Source organism: Ranitomeya variabilis, chromosome 6 (genome assembly GCF_051348905.1).
Source record: "Ranitomeya variabilis isolate aRanVar5 chromosome 6, aRanVar5.hap1, whole genome shotgun sequence".
In the NCBI taxonomy this organism is placed as follows: domain Eukaryota; kingdom Metazoa; phylum Chordata; class Amphibia; order Anura; family Dendrobatidae; genus Ranitomeya; species Ranitomeya variabilis.
The window spans coordinates 181,803,748-181,831,010 of NC_135237.1; the positions used below are offsets into that span (position 1 = coordinate 181,803,748).

General features: G+C 46.1%; 2 protein-coding genes across 3 annotated transcripts in view; one reads left to right on the forward strand and one right to left on the reverse strand.

The window, feature by feature from the left end:
* RP9 (RP9 pre-mRNA splicing factor) overlaps window positions 1-9,614 on the forward strand; it is a 206,610-nt gene extending 196,996 nt beyond the window's left edge. The window contains exons 8-10 of the mRNA XM_077269293.1: window positions 477-568; window positions 3,029-3,090; window positions 8,556-9,614. Coding sequence (XP_077125408.1) covers window positions 477-568; window positions 3,029-3,090; window positions 8,556-8,721 — 320 coding nt within the window. The 3' untranslated portion in view covers window positions 8,722-9,614. The remainder of the gene's footprint in view (window positions 1-476; window positions 569-3,028; window positions 3,091-8,555) is intronic.
* Window positions 9,615-14,062: 4,448 nt separating this feature from the next.
* LOC143782155 (uncharacterized) lies at window positions 14,063-17,075 on the reverse strand. Of its 2 annotated transcripts, none has more exons than XM_077269292.1 (2): window positions 15,979-17,075; window positions 14,063-15,812 (listed from the first exon to the last, which is right to left on the reverse strand). In XM_077269292.1, exon 2 carries the CDS (start codon window positions 15,309-15,311, stop codon window positions 14,388-14,390), a length of 924 nt encoding a protein of 307 aa, XP_077125407.1. In that variant the 5' UTR covers window positions 15,312-15,812; window positions 15,979-17,075; the 3' UTR covers window positions 14,063-14,387. The 2 variants fall into 2 exon arrangements, with proteins under 2 accessions (XP_077125407.1, XP_077125406.1); XM_077269291.1 differs by having other exon boundaries at window positions 14,063-15,530; window positions 15,656-17,075.
* Between the last annotated feature and the right edge of the window lie 10,188 nt (window positions 17,076-27,263).

Consider the following 27,263-nt stretch of genomic DNA (forward strand, 5'->3'; position numbering starts at 1 on the left):
AGTTGTTAATATCAATGGACCCATATAAAGAACCAAGTAAGAAGTATAACTCACATAGTATACCAAAACCAGAAAAGAGTAGGACAAAAAATCTACAGAGTGTATATACCCATAAAATAGACTTTAATTATTATAACACAAAAATACAAAAAATATGTAGAACATCAGAGGCTGCTAGGCATACATGCAGAGGAACACTAACACATGCAGGTGGTGATTATAAATACATGTTATTGTAGATGGATATAACATGGTCACTTATATATAACAATATCATCAGGTATAACCTACCCAAACATATCAGACAAAAGAAAGGCTAAAATAAAATCTAGCACTTACGTGTAAATCACATCAGCTGCTTGAAGTGCTCCCACCACCCCAACGCACGTTTTGTTATGTCTTCATCAAAAGGCGCCCTCATTTTCAGCACACACTTTATATGCCTTCCTCTAACCAGTTCTCATGTACTTCTTTAGGTTGGAGATGTAAGCAGTATGGTCACAGAACTGGCGATCGTGAATGTCCATATTTCATCAAAGGCAATCAAAAAATTGAGCAGTTCAGAGTGGTAAGTGAAAAACTGGGCAATCAATTTTTGTAGCGGACACATAATTATCTATTGAAATGCATCAGAAAAGTGTAAGAAAAATGGTGACTTGCTATGACCCATAATATAGAAGCACGGCGCACAAAATATGTTCTCCATAACTTTATAGTAGAAAATTCCTAGTATTAACAAACCCTTTCATATTGAATTCTTTATAATCACGAGTCTGTGACTAACGTATCCAGACTGCGCTGCGGGCTTATCCAGGCTTTCATGCTGCAGTTAGAGCCTCGGTGCAGGCTGTCCATGCGCAGGCTTGAGAAACGTCGCACTGGTGTGCTTCCCTGCCAGCCGGTCAGCGTCTCTGCTCCTCTGCTCACTCCATCGTAGCACATGGACAGCCCGCACCGAGGATCTAACTGCAGCACAAAAGCCTGGGTAAACCCACAGCCCCGTCTAGATATGTTAGTCACGGACTGGTGATTATAGAGGATTTTGTCCTATAGAATTATGAAGAACATATCTTTGTGTTCCGTGTGTCTATACTACGGACTGTAAGACGTTAATAGGAATTACTGCAATATGGCTATACTAAGGCGTGAGGTTTTTACTATATTAAGCCAGGATTGTTTGATTTATGCCTCTTTGTTGTCAGATCCTTTTTCACACTTTAGACAATCAGAAATCTGAATTATACATAAATACTAGATATAGTTCCTTTATATCCATATCTACTGTGTTTTCTATAAGTATACCCCTGGCACATTGTTATATTGCTGTTCAGCACTTTGTAAGAAGGAGCCCACGATTGTAGTTTTGTATCATTTTTTTATGTTTTCACACATTCACACATACTACTGTTTAATAGAAAAACATAATAAAAAACTCAAACGCTTTCACCACTTCACGCACATGGACATACGTGTGCGTATGTGTTGAGGTGACTGGGTGTAGCTCTCTACACGCAGCTGAACCCCGGCCACAACTGTTAATCATGTAGATGCCATCAGTCTCTGACAGCGGGAGTTATATGACATCACAGCAGGGGTGCGCGCAAGACAGTTCCCATCGACCTCCCATTACATGATTGCTGGGCGCCGATAGGTCACTAGAACAGCAGAGAGCCTGCTGCCATCTTGTTACTCCTTTGAAGCTCAGCTATATGCGAAGCTTCAATGGAGGCCAGGACTTTCATTATATACTGTGGTATTGCAGTATATAGTATAAGCATTTATATGATCACATGTTCAAGTCCCCTAAGAAGATTAAAAAATAAAGTAAAAAGTTAAAATTAAACTAAAATATCTAGAAACTTGAATGACCCCCCCCCCTCCATTACAAAATAGACATTTAAAAAAAAAAACTAAATTTTTTATGTCTTCAAAAAAGTCAAAGCTATCAAAATATAAAACTAATTGACCCAATCACTAAACGATGTAATAGGGAAAAAAAATCAAAAATGCCAAAATTGTGAATTTTTGGTCACCACACCTACCTATAAAAAAAAAAGTGCTAAAAACATCTTACAGACCTCAAAATGGTTTAGATGAAAATATCAGCTCGGCTGATTGGTTTTATGACGATTAGGCCTCATTCACACGTCCATGTTTAAACACGTACATGAAAAAATGGTATCAGTGTTCTGCATCCGTATGTCCATTTTTACCATCAGTCTTCAGTATTTTTCATGGATGGATGAAGAAAGAAATAAATGATAAAGCGTCTCCTGTACTTTGCGGTACATCCGTGTGCTGTACATGTTTTTCATGGACCCATAGACTTGTATTGGCCCTTTCACCTGTGTTGTCAGGAAGAAAACAGACATGTCGCCGAGTATATTGCGCGAACACGCGGTCAGTGAAAAACACTGACATGTGTACAGCAGCCTAGATTATATAGGGGTACGTGTTGTATCTGTAAAATGAATGGATACAACGCACACAACACATGCATGCAGCACGCACATCTGAATGGGGACTTATGACACTGTTTTGGTTTACGAGAGTGAGAATGTTACAGTATCCACCAATTAGAGATGCCAGACCCTCAAGGACAGCTTCATTCTGAGCTCAATACATTAGCTTTGTAGAAAATCTTATCGGTTTCCATTACCTTTTTTCCATTATTAGCAACAGAAAATTCATGTTTTTATCAATAATATCCACAGCCGCCTGGGTAGAAGTATCATCTGTCCTGCCCAGGCCATTTAGTGTTATATGTAAGGAAAGTGGGGAAATACAGAAATGCTGATTTTACAGCGTTCTGTCCTTGTCACATTACTAAACTCTGTACTTGAAAATACTAACTTTTTACTTTAGGTATTTTTTAATACTGTAAAGTTTCCTTGAACAGTTATTATACATAATGATTATTCTCTTTATTTGTAGATGATGGCTGACATAACCTTCATAGATCTCCACCAAGCTAAAACGTGTGTGAATTGTTGATTTTATTGTTTGTGTACATTTTTCATTTCTTTAGGCTCATGAAGATCCAATGTATGGCTTGCTAAAGGAGAAAGAAAATGAAGAAAAGCAGATGAGGTAATAACTATACAAAGTCGTGCTTTAAAGTGCAGCTCCAAAGTTTAGATCTATCAAGCAGAGGTTTCTGGCATAGGGCAGCCTAAGCATGAAACGCTAAACCTCCACATATTTGGCCTGTGCAAACAGTTACACATTTACTACCACTAAAGGTACCGTCACACTAAACGACTTTATAACGATATCGCTAGCGATCCGTGACGTTGCAGCGTCCTCGCTAGCGATATCGTTTAGTTTGACACGCAGCAGCGATCAGGATCCTGCTGTGATGTCGCTGGTCGCTGAATAAAGTCCAGAACTTTATTTGGTCGTTTGATCGCTGTGTATCGTTGTGTTTGACACCAAATGCAACGATACCAGCGATATTTTACACTGGTAACCAGGGTAAACATCGGGTAACTAAGCGCGGGGCCGCGCTTAGTAACCCGATGTTTACCCTGGTTACCAGCGTAAAATGTAAAAAAAACAAACAGCACATACTCACATTGCGTCCCCTGCAGTCTGCTTCCTCCTCTGACTCAGCGCCGCAAAGTGAAAGTGAAAGCAGCACAGCGGTGACGTCACCGCTCTGCTCTCACTGTACGGCGCTCAGTCAGTCAGGAAGTGGACGCAGGGGGACGTGAATGTAAGTATGTGCTGTTTGTTTTTTTTACATTTTACGCTGGTAACCAGGGTAAACATCGGGTTACTAAGCGCGGCCCTGCGCTTAGTTACCCGATGTTTACCCTGGTTACCAGGGGACCTCGGCATCGTTGATCGCTGGAGAGCGGTCTGTGTGACAGCTCTCCAGCGATCAAACAGCGACGCTGCAGCGATCGGCATCGTTGTCGTTATCGCTGCAGCGTCGCTTAATGTGACGGTACCTTAAGGCCGGGAGCAAACAATCTGAAAGTGGCAGTGAACATGCACTGCTTCCAAAGCGCTGCTGTCTATTGAACGCAGGTTCACTGAACTGTGCAGATGCACCGCGACCAATACATTCTATTGGTGAAATTTACATGCTGCAGTCTGGAGAGATGTGCCACATGTCCGTATCCGCAGGTGAGCCGCTGGCGTCTGTGGACGCAAAGTGGGCATGGGATTTCTAGAAATCCCATCCACTATGCTGTAACATCTGGTCGCTGCGGGTAGGAAGCTGCACAATCACGCTGCGTTTACTTATCATGTGCACGTACCCTTAGGGCTTTTTCATGTATCAGTTTTTTTCTCAGTCCCCCATGACAGCACCACCAGAGAGAGGGGATCCGCCCTTCAGGGACAGGAAACCTATAGGATAAAAGGGCGGTACCTCTCTCCTGCGTCAGTTCGGTTTCCTGTCCCTGACAGGGAACCTTCTAGGATCGGTACCTTGAAGATCCGGAGCTGGCCTGTCGAGCTATGACGGCGGGGAGGCCCCTAAGCCACAAATAACAAGACGACAGCGCCACAATGGATGGTGAAAAAATAGAAGCTTACATTTTTATTCTGCCTCCTGTAGCGACGTTTCGGTCAACAGACCTTTTATCGAGCACGGGGAGGCCCCTGTCGCGACTGGTGCGGTGTCCGATGCCGCCACTGCTGGGATCAAGGGGTCTGCAGTGTGCGCGGAGGGAAGCGTGGCCGCCTCCCCGGATTGGGGTAGGGGCTTCGGGGACCCGGTGTGCCTCAACCCGCAGTACTCGCTCCAGCAGCCATTCCACGCAGCAGAGTAAAGGCTCCAGTATTGCTAACCAGCCGACACCACCGCCTACGGATCTCATACCGGATCCTATACCTCCTCCAGAACCGGTACCTGTGGCTGCGAAAGATGGGTGAGTGATCTTCCTGAGAAGTTCACTAAATAATTGGGGTCCCCTCTTCTCCGTTTATTTTAGGCGAGAAAAAGAACGGAGAAAACTAAGCACAGGTCCTTTCCCCTGTGCAGAAAAGCTTTGCCGCAGACCTGGGATAAGAAATTGTGTGATTCCTGTATAGGACAAGTCCTTTGTGAGGAAACCCCTAATTTCGCCTCTGAGTTACGATCTGTAATTAAATCAGAGGTAGAGACAGCGTTAAATCCCTTAAAGGGGAAAGGGTTAAAGAGAAAACACCTGTACCCTATTCCCACTCCGATTCCTCTAGTTCTGATGATGGAGATTCAGATAGGCGGGGTTCCTCCTCCTCCTCCTCGGATTCCAAGAGTGGAGGTCGCCACTGCTTTCCTTTAGATGAAGTCGATGCCCTTGTGAAGGCAGTAAGATCGACCATGGGGGTGCTGGATGGGCTGTGTTATATACTGCGTGGGCTGTGTTATATATTACGTGGCCAGTGTTATATACTGCCTGGGCTGTGTAATATACCGCGTGGCTGCTATATACTACCTGGCCAGTGTTATATACTGCGTGGGCTGTGTTATATACTACCTGGCCAGTGTTATATACTGCGTGTGCTGTGCTATATATTACGTGGCCAGTGTTATATACTGCGTGGCCTGTGTTATATATTACGTGGCCAGTGTTATATACTGCGTGGCCTGTGTTATATACTACGTCACCTGTGTTATATACTGCGTGGCTGCTATATACTGCGTGGGCTGTGTTATATAGTACGTGGGCTGTGTTATATACTGTTTGGGCTTTGTTATATATTGCGTGGCCTGTATTAACGCATCGGGTATTCTACAATATGTATGTATGTTTGTATATAGCAGCCACATAGTATATAGCACAGGCCACATCGTATTTGTCTGCTATATACTACATGTCTCCTATATACTACGTGGCCTGTGCTATATACTATGTGGCTGCTATATATATACATACATACATACATACATACATACATACATACATACATACATACATACATATTCTAGAATACCCGATGCGTTAGAATCGGGCCATCATCTAGTTGGATATAATTTCACACAAACCCCCAAAATGGGCCAGACAGAATGGTTGGCACCCTCAACTTAACCCCTTTCTGCCGTCAGACGGAATAGTACATCCGAGGGCAGAACCCCCGCTTTGAACTCTGACGCTACGGGTATTGGAAAATTGCGCAGTTTTTTTTTTCTTTAAGCAAAGTTTGGAATTTTTTTTTCACCTCGTAGATAAAAAAGAACCTAGACATGTTTGGTGTCTATGAAATCTTAATAACCTGGAGAATCAAAATGGCATGTCCGTTTTAGCATTTATTTAACCTAGCAAAAAAGCCAAACAAAAAACAAGTTTGGGATTGCACTTTTTTTTTGCAATTTCACCGCACTTGGAATTTTTTTCCCGTTTTCTAGTACACGATATGGTAAAACCAATGGTGTCGTTCAAAAGTACAAACTCGTCCCGCAAAAAATAAGCCCTCACATGGCCATATTGACGGAAAAGTAAAAAGTTATCGCTCTGGGAAGAAGGGTAGCGAAAACGCAAAACCGAAAATACCCCGTGTCATTAAGGGGTTAATATTTAGTTCCACCCCCTTTGGAATAAATAACCATCAACAAGCTTCTTACACCTCTCAACTGGAATTTTGGATCACTCTTCCTTTGCAAACTGCTCCAGATCTCTCATATATGAAGGGTGCTATCTCCCAACAGGAATTTTAAGATCTCTCCACAGCTATTCAATGGGATTTAGACGCATTGCTGGCCACTTCAGAACTCTCCAGTGCTTTTGTTTCCATCCATTTCTGGGTGCTTCTTGAAGTATGTTTGGTGGTTATTGTCCTGCTGGAAGATCCATAACCTAGGATGCAAATCCAGCTTTCTGACACTGAACACTACATTTCAATCCAAAATCCTTTGTTAATCAGATTTCATGATGCCTTGCACATAGTCAAAGCACCCAGTGACAGAGTCAGCAAAACAACCCCAAACATCTTGGAACCTCCAACATATTTTACTGTAGGTACTGTGCTTTTTTTTTTTTGTTTGTTTGTTTTTTTTTTTGTAGGCCTCATTCCATTTTTGGAAAACAGTAGAATGATGTGGTTTACCTTTTCTGGTCTCATCTGTCCACAAGATGATTTCCCAGAAGGATTTTGGCAAACTGCAGTCTTGCTTTTTTATGCCTCTGTGTTAGCAATGGGGTCCTCCTGGGTCTCCTGCCATAGCTTTTCATTTAATTTAAATGTCGACAGTTCACTCTGACACTGCTGCAACCGGACCCTGCAGGACAGCTTGAATTTCTTTGGAACTTAATTGGGGCTGCTTATCCACCATCAGGACTATCCTGCGTTTCAACCTTTGATCAATTTCTCTCTGCTGTCCATGTCCAGAGAGATTAGCTACAGTGCCATGGGTTGTAAATGTCTTGATTATGTTGCGCACCGTGGACCAAGGAACATCGAAATCCCTGGAGATGGCCACGTAACCTTGATATTTTTCAACAGTTTTGGTTCTCAAGTCCTCAGACATGTCTTTTCCTCTCTGTTCTCCATCCTTAGTGTGGCACACAGACACACAATGCAAAGACTGAGTCAATGACTTCACTTTTTATCTGGTTTCAGGTATGATTTTCATATAGCCCACACCTGTTACTTGCCACAGGTGAGTTTGAACAAGGTGTTGGACAGAGATGTTTACCCATAATTTTGGAAAGGTGCCCATTTTTGTGGTATTGTGTGAATTGATGTCCAATTTGCCTTGTTTCACTTTTTTTTGTGTTGTTTCAATACACATAAAGGAAATAAACCTGTGTAATTGCAATAATTTCTTGGAGAAATCCTTCATTTTATGGAACAATTTCAAAGGTGCCAACACTTTCGGCCATGACTGTATATGTACACAAAGGGAAAGCCTATAAAAAGGCTAACACCAATCCTCATCTGCCAAATAAATACTTATAACCAAGGTGTCCACAGAAAACCTGTCATGCACAATGATACCATAATATATGGAAAAATATGCAAGAGATACATAAAATAAAGGTCAGGAAGGATTATAAGAGGTAGTTAAAAATGAAGGTCACGAATAATAGTATAGTAGGTCATATAGATGTCTAGACACAGATTATATAGAATAGTCAGAAATAAAGCATTGACTCAGACTCAACAATACCTTACCATAGATGTTCACACAAGCAAACCAAAAGACTGCCGGTAAGACCGGGGCGACACTTGCGAGAAACTCGCACGAGTCTCTCGCATCAATACCCGGCACTCAGGATCGGAGTGTGCGCCTACATGTATTTCTATGCAGCAGCACACTCCGGTCCGAGTGCCGGAGGCAGTGCTGGGTATTGATGCGAGAGACTCGTGCGAGTTTCTCACATCACACTTGCAAGTGTGACCCCGGCCTAATAAACATAAAGGAAGCAAAACCTTGGATAGACACAGAGAATATAGTGTGGGCAAAAGACCCCACTGGTTTGGCCATACATGTGGCTTCCTCAGGGGTATATGGAGCAGTTAGCTCAGGTCAGGACACTCGGTGGCTGGGCTGCGTGTGTAACAGGCATGTGAAACTGACCTTACACATGGGCTCTGTTTTTTCATTGTCTTTTACTTTACAGGATTCAGCAGCTGAAAATGCTGCTTGAAGATTCAACATCTGAAGAAAACAGTGACAGCAGTAGTTCAAATGACTCTCGGGAGAAACACAAGAAGAAAAAAAAGAAAAAAGACAAAAAGAAAAAGAAGAAGAAAAAACGAAAATCTTCCTATAAGAACTCGGATTAGAAGTGTGAAAGAAGCAAAAATATTGTATATTCTTTCTGGAAGAATAGCTTCTGCATATGGAGATAATTGACATCTGATAGGTGTAAGCTGAAGACTTCACATTTACATTGTGTGTAAAATAAAGTGGTCTGCAAGTAATCAGGATTATGAGCTGGTGGTCCATCGAAAATGTAAAGCTTTTGAAGCAATGTTTAACTAACGTAGTCCACCTTATTTATGAGCTCTGTATAACTCCACCTCACTGCTGATTGGCAGCTTTTTGGCTATGCTCAGTGTACACAAAAAGCTGCAAATTGGTGGTGTGAACGGGGTTACACAGTAGTAAATCCGCACCAGATAAAACAGCTGCAGCAAGCAGCCCAGTATGTGATACATCACTGGCATCAGGGTCTCTGCCTCTACATTATACTGCTCTCACATGGGGCAGCAAACAGTGACTGATTCCATTTGACGGCTGTACCTCCTTTGACAAGAAGATATGATTTACATATGTTTTTGGTTAAATTGAGTTAAAACTAAAGGCCGGCCTCATTATTGAATTTGCGCATTTCCTGAATGTCACCTGTTTTTCATTTTCACCTTATTCTTTCAGTATGTTCCTTTTTAAAGTCTATTATATGTGTGTTCCAGTTTGTTTTTTTTTGTTCGACATTGTAGAGTTCTGGAATTCACAAACTTTTTTTGCCCATTCATCAATTGTGACATTTTATCCTTTTTATAAAAAAAAAAGCAGTTTTTGTGCAAATTTACTTCAGTTTCCCCCTTTTAGTGATTTTATTTACACCTAGAATTTTTGGTGTAGTTTTGTGACATTTTAGCAGAACATGTGGCTTTCTGTGCTAAAAAGTTGCGAAAGAGGTTAAAGGCAAAAATAAAGAGCATTTTTTATTTAGTGTGAGATTCATGAACCATGTGCACTACTCGTAAAGAAAAAACATGATTGAACATTAAAAGGCAAAAGTGACTTAAATGAGAGCAAATTATAAATTGGGTCCTATGTTTAGGGGATCTTGCAGACATCCACCCAACATGGTCCGAGTACGGACCGCCGTGCACGACCTGGCCCCAGGTTTCCTGACCTAAGCATGACTGCCTCATAGAATTATATGACGGTCATGCTCAGGTTGGGATTTCTGTGTGCATTGCGGTCCAGGTCCACTTGGACCGCGTTGCGTGGATGTCTGCACAAGCCCTTAGGCTACAGTCTTTATTGATTCAGCAATTTTCAATTACCCTGATATCAAGTATGTAATATGTTACCGATATCAGACTGTTCTTATGTGAGTGTTTCTCTTATCTGAGTGTCCAGGATGCTGGTGCTGGAGCTCTGCTCTTGTCTTTATCAACATAGATTCATTCCTGGGCTCATATTGCCTCTTTATAAACTCTGCAGACTCGGACGCTGATGCAGCGCTTCTCTCTAGAATGCGGTCAATGAGATCTCTTCCCAATCCCTTTGCATTTCCTAGAGAGTAAAGTTTCTCCTTAAAAGGAACCAGTCACCTGAAAAGATGCTATTAGGCTAGTTTCACATTTGCGATTGAGTCCGCAGCGTCTTGTCCGCAAACGCATAATGCAGCGGTTTTTATCCACATCAACTTATGCATGACAGAAAAAACGCTACTTTTGCATACGTTTGCGTTTTTTTTTACGCATGTGTTCGATAGGAAAAAGATTTTCCAGGAGAATTTCCTTGACACAAGCCACGCCAAATGGGCGTGTCTCATGGGATTTCTGTATATAGACCCTTGTACAGATGAAATCCTCACATTTTGCTCCTGTATCCAGCGTCAAGATGGATCTTCGCATGGAGAGTTTCTGTCGGAATCTGGATTTAGATGTCAACTTGTTTCTTGCCTCTGCATTTGCTTGTGAGCAAGAACGGAAAAGAGAAAGACCGAGAAGACGGCGTCTGTGCTTTTGGCAGCACCCCATTGTTGAACTCCGACAGAGCCGTGGAGCCTACCACTCCTTATACAATGAGCTCCGTGAAAACTGGGAGAAATATTTTGAGTACACGAGGATGTCTCAAGGGAGCTTCATGGATTTGCTGCTTCGTGTACAAGGAGCCATCAGCAGGCAGGACACTCAGCTCCGTAGAGCGATTCCTGCTGAGGAACGTCTGCTGGTTACACTAAGGTACATAATATTTAAAAATGCCTGTCATAATTATTTTTATTCTGCAATATACAGTCATGGCCAAAAGTATTGACACCCCTGCAATTCTGTCAGATAATACTCAGTTTCTTCCTGAAAATGGTTGCAATCACAAATTATTTGGTATTATTATCTTCATTTACTTTGTCTTAAATGAAAAAACACAAAAGAGAATGAAGCAAAAAGCAAAACATTGATCATTTCACACAAAACTCCAAAAATGGGCCAGACAAAAGTATTGGCACCCTCAGCCTAATACTTGGTTGCACAACCTTTAGCCAAAATAACGGCGACCAACCACTTCCGGTAACCATCAATGAGTTTCTTACAATGCTCTGCTGGAATTTTAGACCATTCTTCTTTGGCAAACTGCTCCAGGTCCCTGATATTTGAAGGGTGCCTTCTCCAAACTGCCATTTTTAGATCTCCACAGGTGTTCTATGGGATTCAGGTCTGGACTCATTGCTGGCCTTCTTAGAAGTCTCCAGTGCTGTCTCTCAAACCATTTTCTAGTGCTTTTTGAAGTGTGTTTTGGGTCATTGTCCTGCTGGAGGACCCATGACCTCTGAGGGAGACCCAGCTTTCTCACACTGGGCCCTACATTATGCTGCAAAATTTGTTGGTAGTCTTCAGACTTCATAACGCCATGCACACGGTCAAGCGGTCCAGTGCCAGAGGCAGCAAAGCAACCCCAAAACATCAGGGAACCTCCGCCATGTTTGACTGTAGGGACCGTGTTCTTTTCTTTGAATGCCTCTTTTTTTCTCCTGTAACCTCTATGTTGATGCCTTTGCCCAAAAAGCTCTACTTTTGTCTCATCTGACCAGAGAACATTCCTCCAAAATGTTTTAGGCTTTTTCAGGTAAGTTTTGGCAAACTCCAGCCTGGCTTTTTTCTTTTCTCGGTGTAAGAAGTGGGGTCTTCCTGGGTCTCCTACCACACAGTCCTTTTCATTCAGATGCCGACGGATAGTAGGGGTTGACACTGTTGTACCCTCGGACTGCAGGGCAGCTTGAACTTGTTTGGATGTTAGTCGAGGTTCTTTATCCAACATCCGCACAATCTTGTGTTGAAATCTCTTGTCAATTTTTCTTTTCCATCCACATCTAGGGAGGTTAGCCACAGTGCCATGGGCTTTAAACTTCTTGGTGACACTGTGCACGGTAGACACAGGAACATTCAGGTCTTTGGAGATGGACTTGTAGCCTTGAGATTGCTCATGCTTCCTCACAATTTGGTTTCTCAAGTCCTCAGACAGTTCTTTGGTCTTCTTTCTTGTCTCCATGCTCAATGTGGTACACACAAGGACACAGGACAGAGGTTGAGTCAACTTTAATCCATGTCAACTGGCTGCTAGTGTGATTTAGTTATTGCCAACACCTGTAAGGTGCCACAAGTAAGTTACAGGTGCTGCTAATTACACAAATTAGAGAAGCATCACATGATTTTTCGAACAGTGCCAATACTTTTGTCCACCCCCTTTTTTATGTTTGGTGTGGAATTATATCCAAATTGGCTTTAGGACAATTCTTTTTGTGTTTTTTCATTTAAGACAAATTAAATGAAGATAATAATACCAAAGAATTTGTGTTTGCAATCATTTTCAGGAAGAAACTGAGTATTATCTGACAGAATTGCAGGGGTGTCAATACTTTTGGCCATGGCTGTACTTCATTTTTTTTTTCTTTTTTGTTTTGCGGAAAACCTGTCCTAAACATTATTGTTCTAAAAGCCATGTCCTTGTCCTTTTACTTTTTTTTTTCTTTCTTTCTCTGTTTTGAAAAACCCCTGTCATAAATATTACTGTTCTGAAATTTTTTTTGTCCTTTCTCTGTTTAACAGATTCACGACAGAGAGTCTATAATCGCTCCATTTCCAGTTCCGGATTGGAATTTCAACACTTTATGGGATTGTTGCAGACACCTGCCAGGCTTTGTGGGATGTTCTCTGTGAGGAATTTATCCCTCTACCCACCACGGAAATCTGGCAGGAAATTGCTGAAAATTTTTGGGAAGTTTGTCATTTCCCCAACTGTTTGGGAGCAGCGGATATAAAACATATCCGGATTACCAAACCGTCTGGAACTGGATCCGAGTACTTTAATTATAAAAAATATTTTTCCATAGTGCTCATGGCGATTGCAGTTGCGGACTGTAGGTTTGTCGCCATGGACATTGGATCTTTTGGCCATGGTAATGACTCCCAGACATTTAAAAACTCGGACATGGGCCAGCGGTTGCATGGAAATCATTTTAATTTCCCCCTGCCACGACCTCTTCCCAACACTGAAGGCCTGCCAATGCCATTTGTTGTGGTTGGGGATGAGGCCTTTCAGATGTGTGGAAACCTCCTTAAACCATACTCCAGTCGGGACTTGAACCACACAAAAAGGATTTTTAATTACCGACTGACCAGGTCACGAAGAACTGTTGAGTGTGCCTTTGGTATGCTTGTCTCGAAATGGCGCATTTTAGGGACAGCCATTAATCTGAAAATTAAGACAGTCAATGAGGTGGTCAAGGCGTGTGTGGTTCTGCACAACTACATAATGGCTAAAAAGCGACCCAGCATTGAACTTAATGAACCTGTTAGTAACCCATTGCCAGATTACCATCATCATCCTCTGAGGACAACAGTTGAAGTTGCCCAAATGAGGGATACATTTGCGGCCTACTTTGTTTCTGAGATTGGACGTGTGGCATGGCAAGATGAAATGGTTTAGTAAAATGTTCTTGTAATGTTATGTACCTGGAATGTTAAAATGTACCTTTAATGTTTGCTGAAAATAAAACACCTCTAGTGAAACACCTGTTCCAAGTGCCCTCTACATGACAATACTTTTTTTTTTTTTACAGTTTAAGAAGGTGATCACCGGTTCACAACTACAGTGTTTATAAAATCCACTCCCTGTTTAATGCAGATTGCATGAGACAGGGAGTGGATTTTAACCAAAGAGGGTTATGTCACCCATGCTTTACACTACACCTCCTCTCTCTTAGGTCAGTGCTATGGTAGGTGATCTTGGATTAGCTCCATCGTCTCTTCAGTCAGCATTTCTATAGTCCAATAGATAAATGCAGACTAAAGAGATGATGGAGCTAATCCACCTCATATGTTTACTCACCTGCCCGTGTGTCAGAACTAGTGCACTCAGGATGCAGAAAACCCAGCATCCTGAGTGCACTAGTGCTGACACCTGGGCAGGTGAGCTTACAGACCCCTGACCCTATGTGCTGTATTATATATTTTTTTGGAGGAATTTCAGTCCTCTTCGTGTTTTTGCCACCTCATAAGCTCCATGACAGACACAAGAAGCAAAGCTGCAGTGTAAAGCAAATAGAGAAGAGGGGCAGCAGATTGTGTGTCATGAAGCTATGAGGTGGCAAAAACAGTGTGTTGACGGCGCACGGTGTGTGTTGCCGGCGACGAAAGAGACAAAGAACAAGCAGTGATAGGGGAAAAACAACACAAAAATATATATATTTTTACGAGACAATGAGGGGGAAATATTATGGACTTGGGGGATGTGGAGCTGGGAGGATTGGCTTGGTGATGGAAGATGAAGGGGTTCCAGGGGAAGGGCCTAGTAAATTTGTGTGGTCTGGAAGTTCAAGGATGGTAGTAGACACATTAGGAGTGGAAGCATGGGATGGGAGAGACACATTGGAAGGGAGAGACAAACTGGACAACACAGACACATTGGGAGGTGAGGGTGGAGGTATTATGACAGTTCTTGTTGCCCGTTTCTTTTTTGGTTTGCCATGAGAAGGCTGGTGGCTTCTTCGTCTCCTTGGGAGGGTGGGAGTGGTGGGATCTGGAACCGGCATGGTGGTGGATTGGGACGGCCGTGCAGGTTGCGGAACCGCCATGGTGGTGGCGGTGAAGGAACGTGCAGTTTGCTGAACCACCATGGTGGTGGCAGAGGACGGACGTGCATTTTGGTCAACTGCCATGGTGGTGGAGGTGGACGGCCGTGCAGGAACAGGACTCGGCATGGTGCTGGAGTGGCTTTCAGCAGCACCCGGCAAGGTGGTGGTGTAATGGTGTGCGGCAGGACTGGGCATGGTGGTGGCCGTACAGTGATATGCAGTAGAACTCAGTATTGAGGTAAAGTGTGTAATTGGTGGCACAGGTGGAAATACCACCTGTGGCTGCTGTAAGTACCGAGTATGCTGCATAGCCTGAACGTAAGCAGCGTTGCAGGCCTGCATCACGTTGAGCTGGAGTTCAGGCGTAAGGTGTTCTGACATGCCCTGCTCTATCTTGTTAAAAACATCGTGTGCCGGTCTCTGGAGGTCGGCTTCCAGACGGTTAAGGCATTGGATGACATCCTGGAAAAGTGTGTTAATATGGGCCAGACCACTTTCCAGTCTATCTCCCAGCGCCTTCAGGCCATTCTGGAAGACCGAGCTCAAGTGAATAAACTTGGGCATGAGTGACCTTTCCGAGGCCTTCTGCCGCTGGCGGGAAGAACCCCCAAAAAAGAGGCAGAGGACTGGGACAGGGGAACACCTGAAGGACCAGCTGCCTGTTCTCCAGCCTGTGACGCCGGCCCACTTGCTGCTTCGCTGGTGGATGGCTGGGACTGGTCGGTGGCAGTTTGAGGGACCGCTCCAGAAGACTATCCAGGGTCGAGGGTGCTTCTCCAGGTTCTGTGAAAAGTAAAGTAAAACATTGCTAACATAAAATAACAATTGTAAAAGCGCCAACTCCTGTGGAATCCAAAAATTCAGAGTAGTGAATACAACACAATGGAATACAACACAAAAATACTTACGTTCTCTGAGCAAGGACAGGCCTCAGGAAAGCCAGAAGCTAGTGGTACTTGTATTTCCCGATCCTTGCTGTAGCACCACTGCGAACTTGGATCTCCTGTCTCAGGTCCTTGTTGAAGTGATCCTTCATCGAACGCCAACAGGTTTTGACTTTGATCACTGTGAATAAGGAAAAACAAAAAAATTGTTAAACAACGCACTTTAAGCTGGGATCACACAACCGTGTGTGATGCGAGAAACTCGCAGGAGTTTATCACATCACACACAGTTGTGTGATCCCGGCCTTCAGGTTCACTGCCGCAACAGACCACACTGCAATACTTACGAAAAGCCTTTCTGACACGTGACAGCGTTGTTCTAGTCATCCATCAGCGCTTGGGCCACCTCATTCCACAGTCCCCGAATCACCACAGCGTCCTAGTGCTGCTGCTCTTGGGTGTCCCACAACGCAACTCGCTCCTGCACCAGGGTGATGAGGAGGTCGTTATCTATGAATTCCTCCTCCAGTTTTGGGACCTAGAAATGAAAAAAAAAATGTTGGAAAGATGAAACACTAGGGCAGAGACACACCTTGTTGTATTTCTCATGCGTGAATCGCATTGTAAAACTCGTACTGGCTGTTGACTCTCCTGACCTGAGCTTGATAGCTGCATAGTAATCCATCATGCTGTCATGCTGGGGTCAGGAGAGGTGCCGGCCAGTCTGTGCAGTGAGATATGATTAACACAGGAGGAATACAGCAGTGAGTATCTGCCCTTAGAACAAAAACAGTCAAAAAGAAAAAAAAAAAAGCGTCCCAAAAACCAGTCAAGAATAAATTAAAAAAGGCAAGAGTACCAACAACAGTCAAAAATAAATAAAAACGTCAAGTATACTTACACGCCGTCTTGCCACTGGAACTTGGGCCAGAGTCTGCTGCTTTTGTTCATTACACTGGAAGGGTTTTGTAAAAATAAAAATAAATATTTTGCCACATGAGTATAAGGCCATGTGCACACGTTCAGGATTTTTCGCGTTTTTTCGCTATAAAAACGTGATAAAAGCGCGAAAAAAACGCTTACATATGCCTCCTATTATTTACAGGGTATTCCGCATTTTTTGTGCAAATGTTGCGATTTTTTTCCGCGAAAAAATCGCATCGCGGAAAACAAAGCAACATGTTCATTAAAAATGCGGAATTGCGGGGATTCCGCACACCTAGGAGTGCATTGATCTGCTTACTTCCCACACGGGGCTGTGCACACCATGCGGGAAGTAAGCAGATTATGTGCGGTTGGTACCCAGGGTGGAGGAGATGAGACTCTCCTCCACGGACTGGGCACCATATAATTCGTCAAAAAAAAAGAATTAAAATAAAAAATAGTCCTATACTCACCCTCTGATGGCCCCCGAAGTGTTCCCGCCTCTCCGGTGCATGCTCTCTCTTCGGTTCCTATAGATGGTGTGGTTCAGGACCTGTGATGACGTCACTGTCTTGTGATTGGTCACGTGACCGCTCATGTGACTCACGCGACCAATCACAAGCCGCGACATCATCACAGGTCCTGAACCACACCGGCATCTATAGGAACGGACGCCGCTGAGGAGATCGTCTGGGTGAGTATAACCATTTTTTATTTTTTTTCATTATTTTTAAACATTCTATCTTTTACTATAGATGCTGCATAAGCAGCATCTATAGTAGCAAGTTGGTCACACTTGTCAAACAGTATGTTTGACAAGAGTGACCAACTTGTCAGTCAGTTTTCCAAGCGATGCTACAGATCTCTTGGAAAACTTTAGCATTCTGCAAGCTAATTACGCTTGCAGAATGCTAAAAAAAGGGAAAAAACCTAAAAAAAAAATGCGGATTTCTTGCAGAAAATTTCCGGTTTTCTTCAGGAAATTTCTGCAAGAAATCCGGGCGTGTGCACATACCCTAATAGTGACAGTGAATACTTACCAATCAGCAGCAAATGTACTCACTTCAGTCTCCTGTCCACTCTGTGAGGTCTGCTCTGCATTGGAGGACATGATGAGGAATGCGGCAAGGGAGACAGAAGTGATTCAGACTGCAGGGAGGAAAACAGACAGGCAGACATATAGCTTGTATACTTACATTTTGATGGTCTTCCAAACTTGATGTGCTGCAATGCTTTTCTCGCTTCCAGAGTCTTGAGAGTACTGGACTTCCACTGCCCACACCTTCTTTTATGACCTTTGTTTGGGGGGTGGCTTAAAACAAGTTCCTAGACATGTTTATTTAGAAGAACGCATGCGTACACCAACGCAAGCGAACGCAAGCGTTCCCATAGACTGTAATGCGTTTATTTGATGCACTCCTTCCGCAAGCGTCCGCATGTGTATGGCGGCGGAAATTTGCCGCCACAAAAATTCTAACATGGTGCGTCGGCGAGTGAGTATTTTAACCCATAGAAGCCTCACAGAATTTATATTACTGAGATGTGGAAATATGACATTTTAGTGTTAAAAATGTAATTTTTGTATTTGCTGCAAATTTGTCAGGTACACAAGGGTTAATAGGTGAAACTAGACCCCACAATTTATTGCACAATTTCTCCCAAATGCGGTTCTGCCCCATATGTCGTGAGAAATTACTTTTAGGCCACAGGTCAGGACTGAGAAAGAAAGAACGTTATTTGGCTTTTGAAGCACAGATTTTGCTAGAATAGTTTGTGGGTGACATTTGTGGAGCCCCGAAGGTTCCAGAAGAGCAGAAAAACCCCAAAAGTGACTCCATTTTGACCCTCAATTAATTCATCTACAGTGTCTACTTCATAACATCCATGCCAGGCTTTTTTTCCGGAGAATTGCAAATCTGGCAGTATAGTCCCCATACATTGTGTCCACAGTAGTGTTGAGCATTCCGATACATCAAATATCGGGTATCGGCCGATATTTGCGGTATCGGAATTCCGATACCGAGTTCCGATATTTTCAGTATATCGGATACCGGAATCGGAAGTTCCCACTATGAAAGTTGCTGCTGCCATTTAGGGCTCACTCTGCTGTGAATTCAGTTAGGGACAGGACGCTGTGTTCTGACTGAGGGCCAGTTTAGAGATAGCGATTTGCTTCATTGTGCTTTACCCAGGCTAATTTAGCAACCGCTGTGTGAGATCCTTGCTTTTGCCTTGCAGCGCTGTTCACAGCTGTCTGCAAGGTCTCTGTGTGTGTGAGTGCAGCTCACTCTGTCATCTGTCCGCAGCCACAGCCAGTTGTAGTCAGCTCAGAGTGCGTCACTGCCTCATACTGTTCTATCCATTGTCCTTTTTTGCAATTAGTGCAGCCTGCTGCACATTTTTTCAAATATTTCCTATTAGTGGCTTTCCATCCGTATCCAGCAAAATTGTGGAAAAACACTACATAGGATTACATAGAGGAGGCTTTTTTGGCCTTGCAGCACTGTTTACGGCTGTCTGCACGGTCTCTGTGTGAGTGCACATTGCTCTGTAGTCTGTCCGCAGCCACAGCCGGTTGTAGCCAGCTCAGGGTGCGTCACTGCCTCATACCGTTCAATCTATTGTCCTTTTTTGCAATTAGTGCAGCCTGCTGCACATTTTTTCAAATATTTCCTACTAGTGGCTTTCCATCCGTATCCAGCTAAATTGTGGAAAAACACTACATAGGAGTACATAGAGGAGCTTTTTTTTGGCCTTGCAGTGCCATTTACGGCTGTCTGCACGGTCTCTGTGTGAGTGCACATTGCTCTGTAGTCTGTCCACAGCCACAGCCGGTTGTAGTCAGCTCAGGGTGCGTCCGTGCCTCATACCGTTCCATTGTCTGTTTCTCAATTAGTGCAGCCTGCTGCACATTTTTTCAAATGTATCCTATTAGTGGCTTTCCCTCCGTATCCTGCTAGATTGTGGAAAAACACTATATAGGATTACATAGAGGAGCTTGTTTTGGCCTTGCAGCGCCGTTCACGGCTGTCTGCATGGTCTGTGTTAGAGTGCAGCTCACTCTGCAGTCAGTTCTGCAAAAAAAAAAAAAATTAATAAAGTTCACCAAACACACTACTTTACAGTTGTGTAGGCCACATTAGCTCATATTAAAGTCTAGTCCACACTTTAGAAAATTAGTGTTTCTTATACCTGTTAGGAGCTGTTCAGGAATAAGCACACTAAGCCCTTAGTAATTTTCTGCTTATATTTATCAGTCAACCAAGATGAAGAAGGCAGGGAGTAAGGCACGTGGGCGCGGAGCAGGTAGAGGACGTGGGGATTCTGTGCCTGCTGCAGGCACCGGTGACTCATCATCACCCAGTTTCAGCAGGGAACAGTCCTTCATGCGCAGCTTTGTAGGAGATCGCCGTACACCGCTGCTGCGTGAAGAACAAATTGAAGCCGTTGTCGGATGGATGGCAGCTAACGCATCGACTTCAATTAGTGCCACATCCTCTCAGGCACAGAGCACTGGAGAGCACCCATCTGTCTCTTCACCACCTGCCAAATTGCCCAGGCAGTCAGAGAGCCCAGGACAGGAGCCGTCTCTACTTCTGTTCTCTGAATCTCTTGGCATGGAAACAGGGGGCCAGCCAAGCAGCATTGGAGAAATGGAAGAAGAGGCAGTGTGCAGTGATGCGCAACAGCTTTGTCTCTCTGACTCGGAAGAGGCGGGTGGGCCAGTGCCTCCGGTCACCACACCGCAGTACGCATCTGATGACACTCAGGTGCCACTTTCTGGTGCGTGCTGTGCTGCTGAGACTACCCAGGAGGAGCAGTTGGTGGCAGAGGGTAGTGTAGATGATGAGGTCCTTGACCCATCGTGGGGTGAGGTACAGGAAGGTGGTGGGAGCAGCTCTGAGGAAGAGATTCCCCGAACGGGCCAAAGAGGGAGAGGGGAAGACTGCGGAGCCTGTAGCCTCCACTTCGGCACCTGTTAGGAGCATGCCTCTTCCAAAAGCCAAAAAGAGCGCTCCCAAGACTTGCAGTGCCTGGTCCTTTTTTGACACAGTTGCAGATGACATTTGCTTTGTCAAATGCAAGGTGTGTCATGATAAAATCAAGAGGGAGAAATGTCAGCAACCTCAATACCTCAAATATGTGGAAACATGTGCGGATCAGGCACGCGGTGGAGTTACAAAAACACACTGAAGACCTAGGCCAACCAACAGCGGCAGCTACCACCTCTTCAGCTCGTGTTGTTGCCTCTTCCTCCAGCTCACACACAGCTGGTTCGGCTTGATGGCATTGGCAGTCCCACAATACAATGTGCCCAGCGGCTTTTATTTCAGCAGGCAAGCCGTCCCTGCCTTGCACAAGCATGTGGAGGGACACATAAAACACGCGCTACTGAACGCCGTCAGTAGCAAGGTCCACCTCACCACCGATGCGAGGACCAGTCACCATGGACAGGGGCGATACCTTTCCCTCACTGCCCATTGGGTTAATGTTGTAGAGCCGGGTACAGATCGTGCGAGTGGCACAGGATGTGTTCTGCCAACTCCAAGGATTGCAGTAATCCAGTCTGTACGCATTGACTCCTCCTCATACTCAAGTTCCTCAGAATCATCGCTGCAGGAGCCGTCACAGTCCACCTCCACATGGACCCTTGAACGTTTACCTGTTACGACCGATATGAGCACAGCCGTGGCCAAACGTCAACAGGCCGTATTGAAATTAATTTCTTTGGAGAATCGAAGCCACACAGCGCAGGAGCTCTGGAATGCCATCAAGCAGGAGAGCGATGTGTGGTTTGTGCCAGCGAATCTCCAGCCAGGCATGGTAGTGTGTGACAATGGCCGAAATCTGGTGGCAGCTCTGGGCCTAGGCAACCTCACTCACATCCCATGTCTGGCACATGTGCTCAACTTAGTCGTGCAGAGTTTTTTGAGGGACTATCCGGATCTTGATGCACTGCTGCACAAGGTCCGCCTAGAGTGTGCTCACTTGTGGCGTTCCAGCATGGCAAGATCGCGCATTGCAGCTCTGCAGCGCCGATTCCGCCTTCCGGAACATCGCATCATATGTGACCTACCCACCAGGTGGAATTCCACGTTACATATGTTGGAGCGGTTGTGTGAGCAGCAGCCAGCAGTAATGGAGTACCAGCTGCATCAGGCGCAAAGAAATTGCACTCCGCGCCTTTCAGACTTCACAACCACTGAGTGGGCCACTATGAAGGACGTCTGCCAGGTTTGCAAGTGCAGATGATGCACTAGTCAGCATGACTGTCCCCCTTATCTGCCTGCTTCAACAAACTGCAAGCGCTAAGGGATGATGTTGTGGAGGAGGAGGAGTCACTAATTCCATCAGCTTCTGGACAGTCAGCGCTACGTGGTTCCTCACAAAGGCCTAGGCAGGGGACACTTTGTGAGGAGGATGAGGAGGAGTCAATGGAGGTGGAAGACATCGGTCCAGAGGAGGGACTTACACAATTCTCCAGTAGTCCGTGTGTAGAGCGAGGGTGGGGTGATGCAGAGCAGGCAGAGATCACGCCTCAAGCAGGGGACAGCGTTTCTTGGCCAGTTGGCAGTCTGCGGCACATAGTTGATTACATGCTGCAGTGCCTGAGAAACGACCGCCGCATCACCCACATTCTCAACACGGCTGATTATTGGGTGTACACCCTCCTAGATTCTCGCTACCGGGACAACGTACAAAGCCTCATAACACCGTTGAACCAGGAGCGTAAAATGCGGGAGTACCAAGACACACTGGCGAATTCCATCATCTTCTCCAGTCCAACTGAGAGCAGTGCTGCTAGTGCTTTACAAAGCAGCTCAGTGCGTCGAGGCAGTGGAGGAAGCTCTGCACAAAGAGGGAGCAGAAGCAGTGCCTCAGCACAAGGCAAGACCAGTATGGTCCAACTGTGGCACAGTTTTGTGTGCCTGCCACAAATTTCTACACCATCACAGGCGGCTCCAGTCAGCAGGAGGCAACATTTCCGTCAGATGGTGACAGACTACATGTCTTGCCCTCTTACTGTACTCCCAGACGGCTCTTCCCCCTTCAAATTTTGGGTCTCTAAGCTGGATACATGGCCAGAGCAAAGCCAGTATGCATTGGAGGTGCTGGCTTGCCCTGCTGCTAGTGTATTATCGGAACGCGTCTTTAGTGCCGCAGGTGGTGTACTAACAGACCGTCGCATGCGACTATCCTCCGATAACGTTGACCGGCTTACTTTTCTGAAAATGAACAAGGCCTGGATCTCGCAGGAATTTGCCACTCCTCTTCCAGATTAAATAATTGGTTGGCTACAGTATCCAGATCTCCTGTTGCGTTCATGTTTCTAACACCTGAACTGTAATCCCTTGGCTCCAACACCGCCAGTTGATGCTCAGAAGTGCCGTCTGCACAGTCAAAACACATGACCCAGTGTTATTGGGTTTCAGTAACGTCAGCTGATCCCCAGCTGTGTAGCCGGCAATGTGTCCTGCGACCGCGACGCTGACACAACTACTGAAATTTAAGGGAACCTGTCCCCCCCACAGGCGTTTGTTACTGAAAGAGCCACCTTGTGCAGCAGTAATGGATCCCAGGCCCGCAGTGTGATTACATTAGATGACACTGCGAGGTGGGATCTCAGGCAGGGCGGCCGCACAGGCGCAGCCAGCCTGACAACAAATGATGTCAGAAGACGGGCAGCGCTAACTGCGCATGGCCAAGGGATAACATAACAGCGCAGGCTCTGGGACAGAATCAAACAATGCTGAGGAGGCGGCGCATGGTGCCAAGGGGGTAGGAATGACGGCTGTGCTGCGCCCCATTTTGAAGGAAAGTCCCACCTCCGGGACGGTATCACGGTATCAGGGGACACATTTTATAAGTGTTTAGTTCTGCGTTTGCAAAGAGCATAATTAAAAGAGCCACCTTTTCCTTTTGCAGCATTAGTGCTGCACAAGGTGGCTCTTTCAGCTACAAATCCCTGGGGGGGTTTAAAGGTTCCCTTTCAACTTGCTCCAATTAGGCCTCGGCCTACACTCTGCTTCTCCTGCATTCCCTGGGCTCCAACACCGTCAGTTGCTGTCCAGAAGTGCTGTCTGCACAGTCAACAGTTGCTCCTCTGTTATTGGGGTTCAGTAACGCCAGCTGCTCCCCTGCTGTGTTGCGGCAATAACTCTAGCCTGCTCCTCCTGCATTCCCTGGGCTCCAACACCGCCAGTTGGTGCCCGGAAGTGCTGGCTGCACAGAGAAAAACACTCACCACTGTGTCAGTGGGGTTCAGTAACGTCAGCTGTTCCTCTGCTGTGTAGCCGGCAACGTGTCCTGCAAACGCCACGCAGACACAACAGACAATAAGCTGCCTCCAGTGCAGGCTTCGGCCTACACTCTGCTCGCCCTGCTGTCCCTGGGCTCTAACACCGCCAGTTGGTGCCCGGAAGTGCTGGCTGCACAGAAAAAGACTCGCCACTGTGTCAGTGGGGTTCAGTAACGCCAGCTGTTCCCCTGCTGTGTAGCCGTCAACGTGTCCTGCAAACGCCACGGAGACACAACAGACAGTAAGCTGCCTCCAGCGCAGGCTTCGGCCTACACTCTGCTCCTCCTGCTGTCCCTGGGCTCTAACACCACCAGTTGGTGCTCGGAAGTGCTGGCTGCACAGAGAAAAACACTCGCCACTGTGTCAGTGGGGTTCAGTAACGTCAGCTGTTCCCCTGCTGTGTAGCTGGCAACGAGTCCTGCAAACACCACGCAGACACAACAGACAATAAGCTGCCTCCAGTGCAGGCTTTTGCCTACACTCTGCTCCTCCTGCTGACCCTTGGCTCCAACACCGCTAGTTGCTGCTCGGAAGTGCTGGCTGCACAGAGAAAAACACTCGCCTCGCCACTGTGTCAGTGGGGTTAAGTAATGTCAGCTGTTCCCCTGCTGTGTAGCTGGCAATGTGTCCTGCGAACACCACTTATTTATTCTCACTGCGGGGCTGGGATTCATGGGCATGCGCAGTGGATATCTTCACCTCTCACTCATCTCCTTCCGCTTTCTTCAGACTGTGCGGCTTCATGGCTGTGGCATGCGATAAGGGATCAGCTGAAGCCACACAGTCTGAAGCAGGCGTAAGGACATGAGTGAGAGGCGACGATATTTACTGCGCAAGGCCATGAATCCCAGCCCCGCAGTGTGAATAAATCAGAAGACACTGCGGTGCTGGGATTCATGGCCTTGCGCAGTAACAGCGCATGGCCAAGGGATAACACAACAGCGCAGACTCCGGAACACAAAAAAGCAACGCTCAGGAGGCTGCGCCCAGCACCAAGGGGGTATTTTTGACAGCTGTGCTTCGTCTCATTAAGAAGGAAAGTCCCGCCTCTGAGATGGTTTCACGGTATGAGGGGCAAAATTTTATAAGTGTTTCATTCAGCGTGTGCAAGGAACATAATTAAAATAGCCACCTTTTCCTTGTGCAGCATTACTGCTGCACAAGGTGGCTCTTCTAGTTACTAATGCCTGGGGGGATTTAAAGGTTCCCTTTCAATTTGCTCCAATTAGGCTTCGGCCTACACTCTGCTCCCCCTGCTGACCCTGGGCTCCAACGCCGCCAGTTGGTGCCCGGAAGTGCTGGCTGCACAGAGAAAAACACTCGCCACTGTGTCAGTGGGGTTCAGTAACGTCAGCTGTTCCCCTGCTGTGTAGCTGGCAACGAGTCCTGCAAACACCACGCAGACACAACAGACAATAAGCTGCCTCCAGTGCAGGCTTCGGCCTACACTCTGCTCCTTCTGCTGTCCCTGGGCTCTAACACCACCAGTTGGTGCTCGGAAGTGCTGGCTGCACAGAGAAAAACACTCGCCACTGTGTCAGTGGGGTTCAGTAACGCCAGCTGTTCCCCTACTGTGTAGCCGGCAACGTATCCTGCAAACACCACGCAGACACAACAGACAATAAGCTGCTTCCAGTGCAGGCTTCGGCCTACACTCTGCTCCTCCTGTTGACCCTGGGCTCCAACACCGCTAGTTGCTGCTCAGAAGTGCTGGCTGCACAGAGAATAACACTCGCCTCGCCACTGTGTCAGTGGGGTTAAGTAATGTCAGCTGTTCCCCTGCTGTGTAGCCGGCAATGTGTCCTGCGAACGCCACGCAGACACTACAACAAAAATTAAAGGGAACCTGTCCTCCCCCCAGGCATTTGTAACTAAAAAAGCCACCTTGTGCAGCACTAATGCTGCATTTGGACAAGGTGGCTCTTTTTGTTATACTCATTGCACACGCAGAACTAAACACTTATAAAATGTGTCCCCTGATACCGTATATCCGTCCCTGAGGTGTGACTTTCCTTCGTAATGACACGCAGCAACCCCCTTGGCGCCATGCGCCGCCTCCTCAGCGTTGTTTGAATCTGTCCCGGAGCCTGCGCTGTTATCTTATCCCTTGGCCATGTGCAGTTAGCGCTGCCCGTCTTCTGACATCATTTGTTGTCAGGCTGGCTGCGCCTGTGTGACCGCCCTGCCCGAGATCACGCCCTGCAGTGTCTTATTTATTCTCACTGCGGGGCTGGGATTCATGGGCATGCGCAGTGCATATCTTCACCTCTCACTCATCTCCTTCCGCTTTCTTCAGACTGTGCGGCTTCATGGCTGTGGCATGCGATAAGGGATCAGCTGAAGCCACACAGTCTGAAGCAGGCATAAGGACATGAGTGAGAGGCGACGATATTTACTGCGCAAGGCCATGAATCCCAGCCCCGCAGTGTGAATAAATCAGAAGACACTGCGGGGCTGGGATTCATGGGCATGCGCAGTGCATATCTTTGCCTCTCACTCATCTCCTTCCGCCTTCTTCAGACTGCGGCTTCACGGCCGTGGCATGCGATAAGAGATCAGCTGACGCCGCACAGTCTGAAGCAGGCGTAAGGACATGAGTGAGAGGCGACGATAATTACTGCGCAAGGCCATGAATCCCAGCCCCGCAGTGTGAATAAATCAGAAGACACTGCGGTGCTGGGATTCATGGCCTTGCGCAGTAACAGCACATGGCCAAGGAATAACACAACAGCGCAGACTCCGGAACACAAAACAAAAAAGCAACGCTCAAGAGGCTGCGCCCAGCACCAAGGGGGTATTTTTGACAGCTGTGCTTCGTCTCATTAAGAAGGAAAGTCCCGCCTCCGAGATGGTTTCACGGTATGAGGGGCAAAATTTTATAAGTGTTTCATTCAGCGTGTGCAAGGAACATAATTAAAATAGCCACCTTTTCCTTGTGCAGCATTACTGCTGCACAAGGTGGCTCTTCTAGTTACTAATGCCTGGGGGGATTTAAAGGTTCCCTTTCAATTTGCTCCAATTAGGCTTCGGCCTACACTCTGCTCCCCCTGCTGACCCTGGGCTCCAACACAGCCAGTTGGTGCCCGGAAGTGCTGGCTGCACAGAGAAAAATGCTCGCCACTGTGTCAGTGGGGTTCAGTAACGTCAGCTGTTCCCCTGCTGTGTAGCCGGCAACGTGTCCTGCAAATGCCACGCAGACACAACAGATAGTAAACTGCCTCCAGTGTACGCTTCGGCCTACACTATGCTCCTCCTACTGACCCTGGGCTCCAACACCGCTAGTTGCTGCTCGGAAGTGCTGTTTGCACAATCAACACTTGCTGCCGTGTTATTGTGTTTCAGTAACGTCAGCTGTTCCCCTGCTGTGTAGCCGGCAATGTGTCCTGCAAACGCCATGCAGACACAACA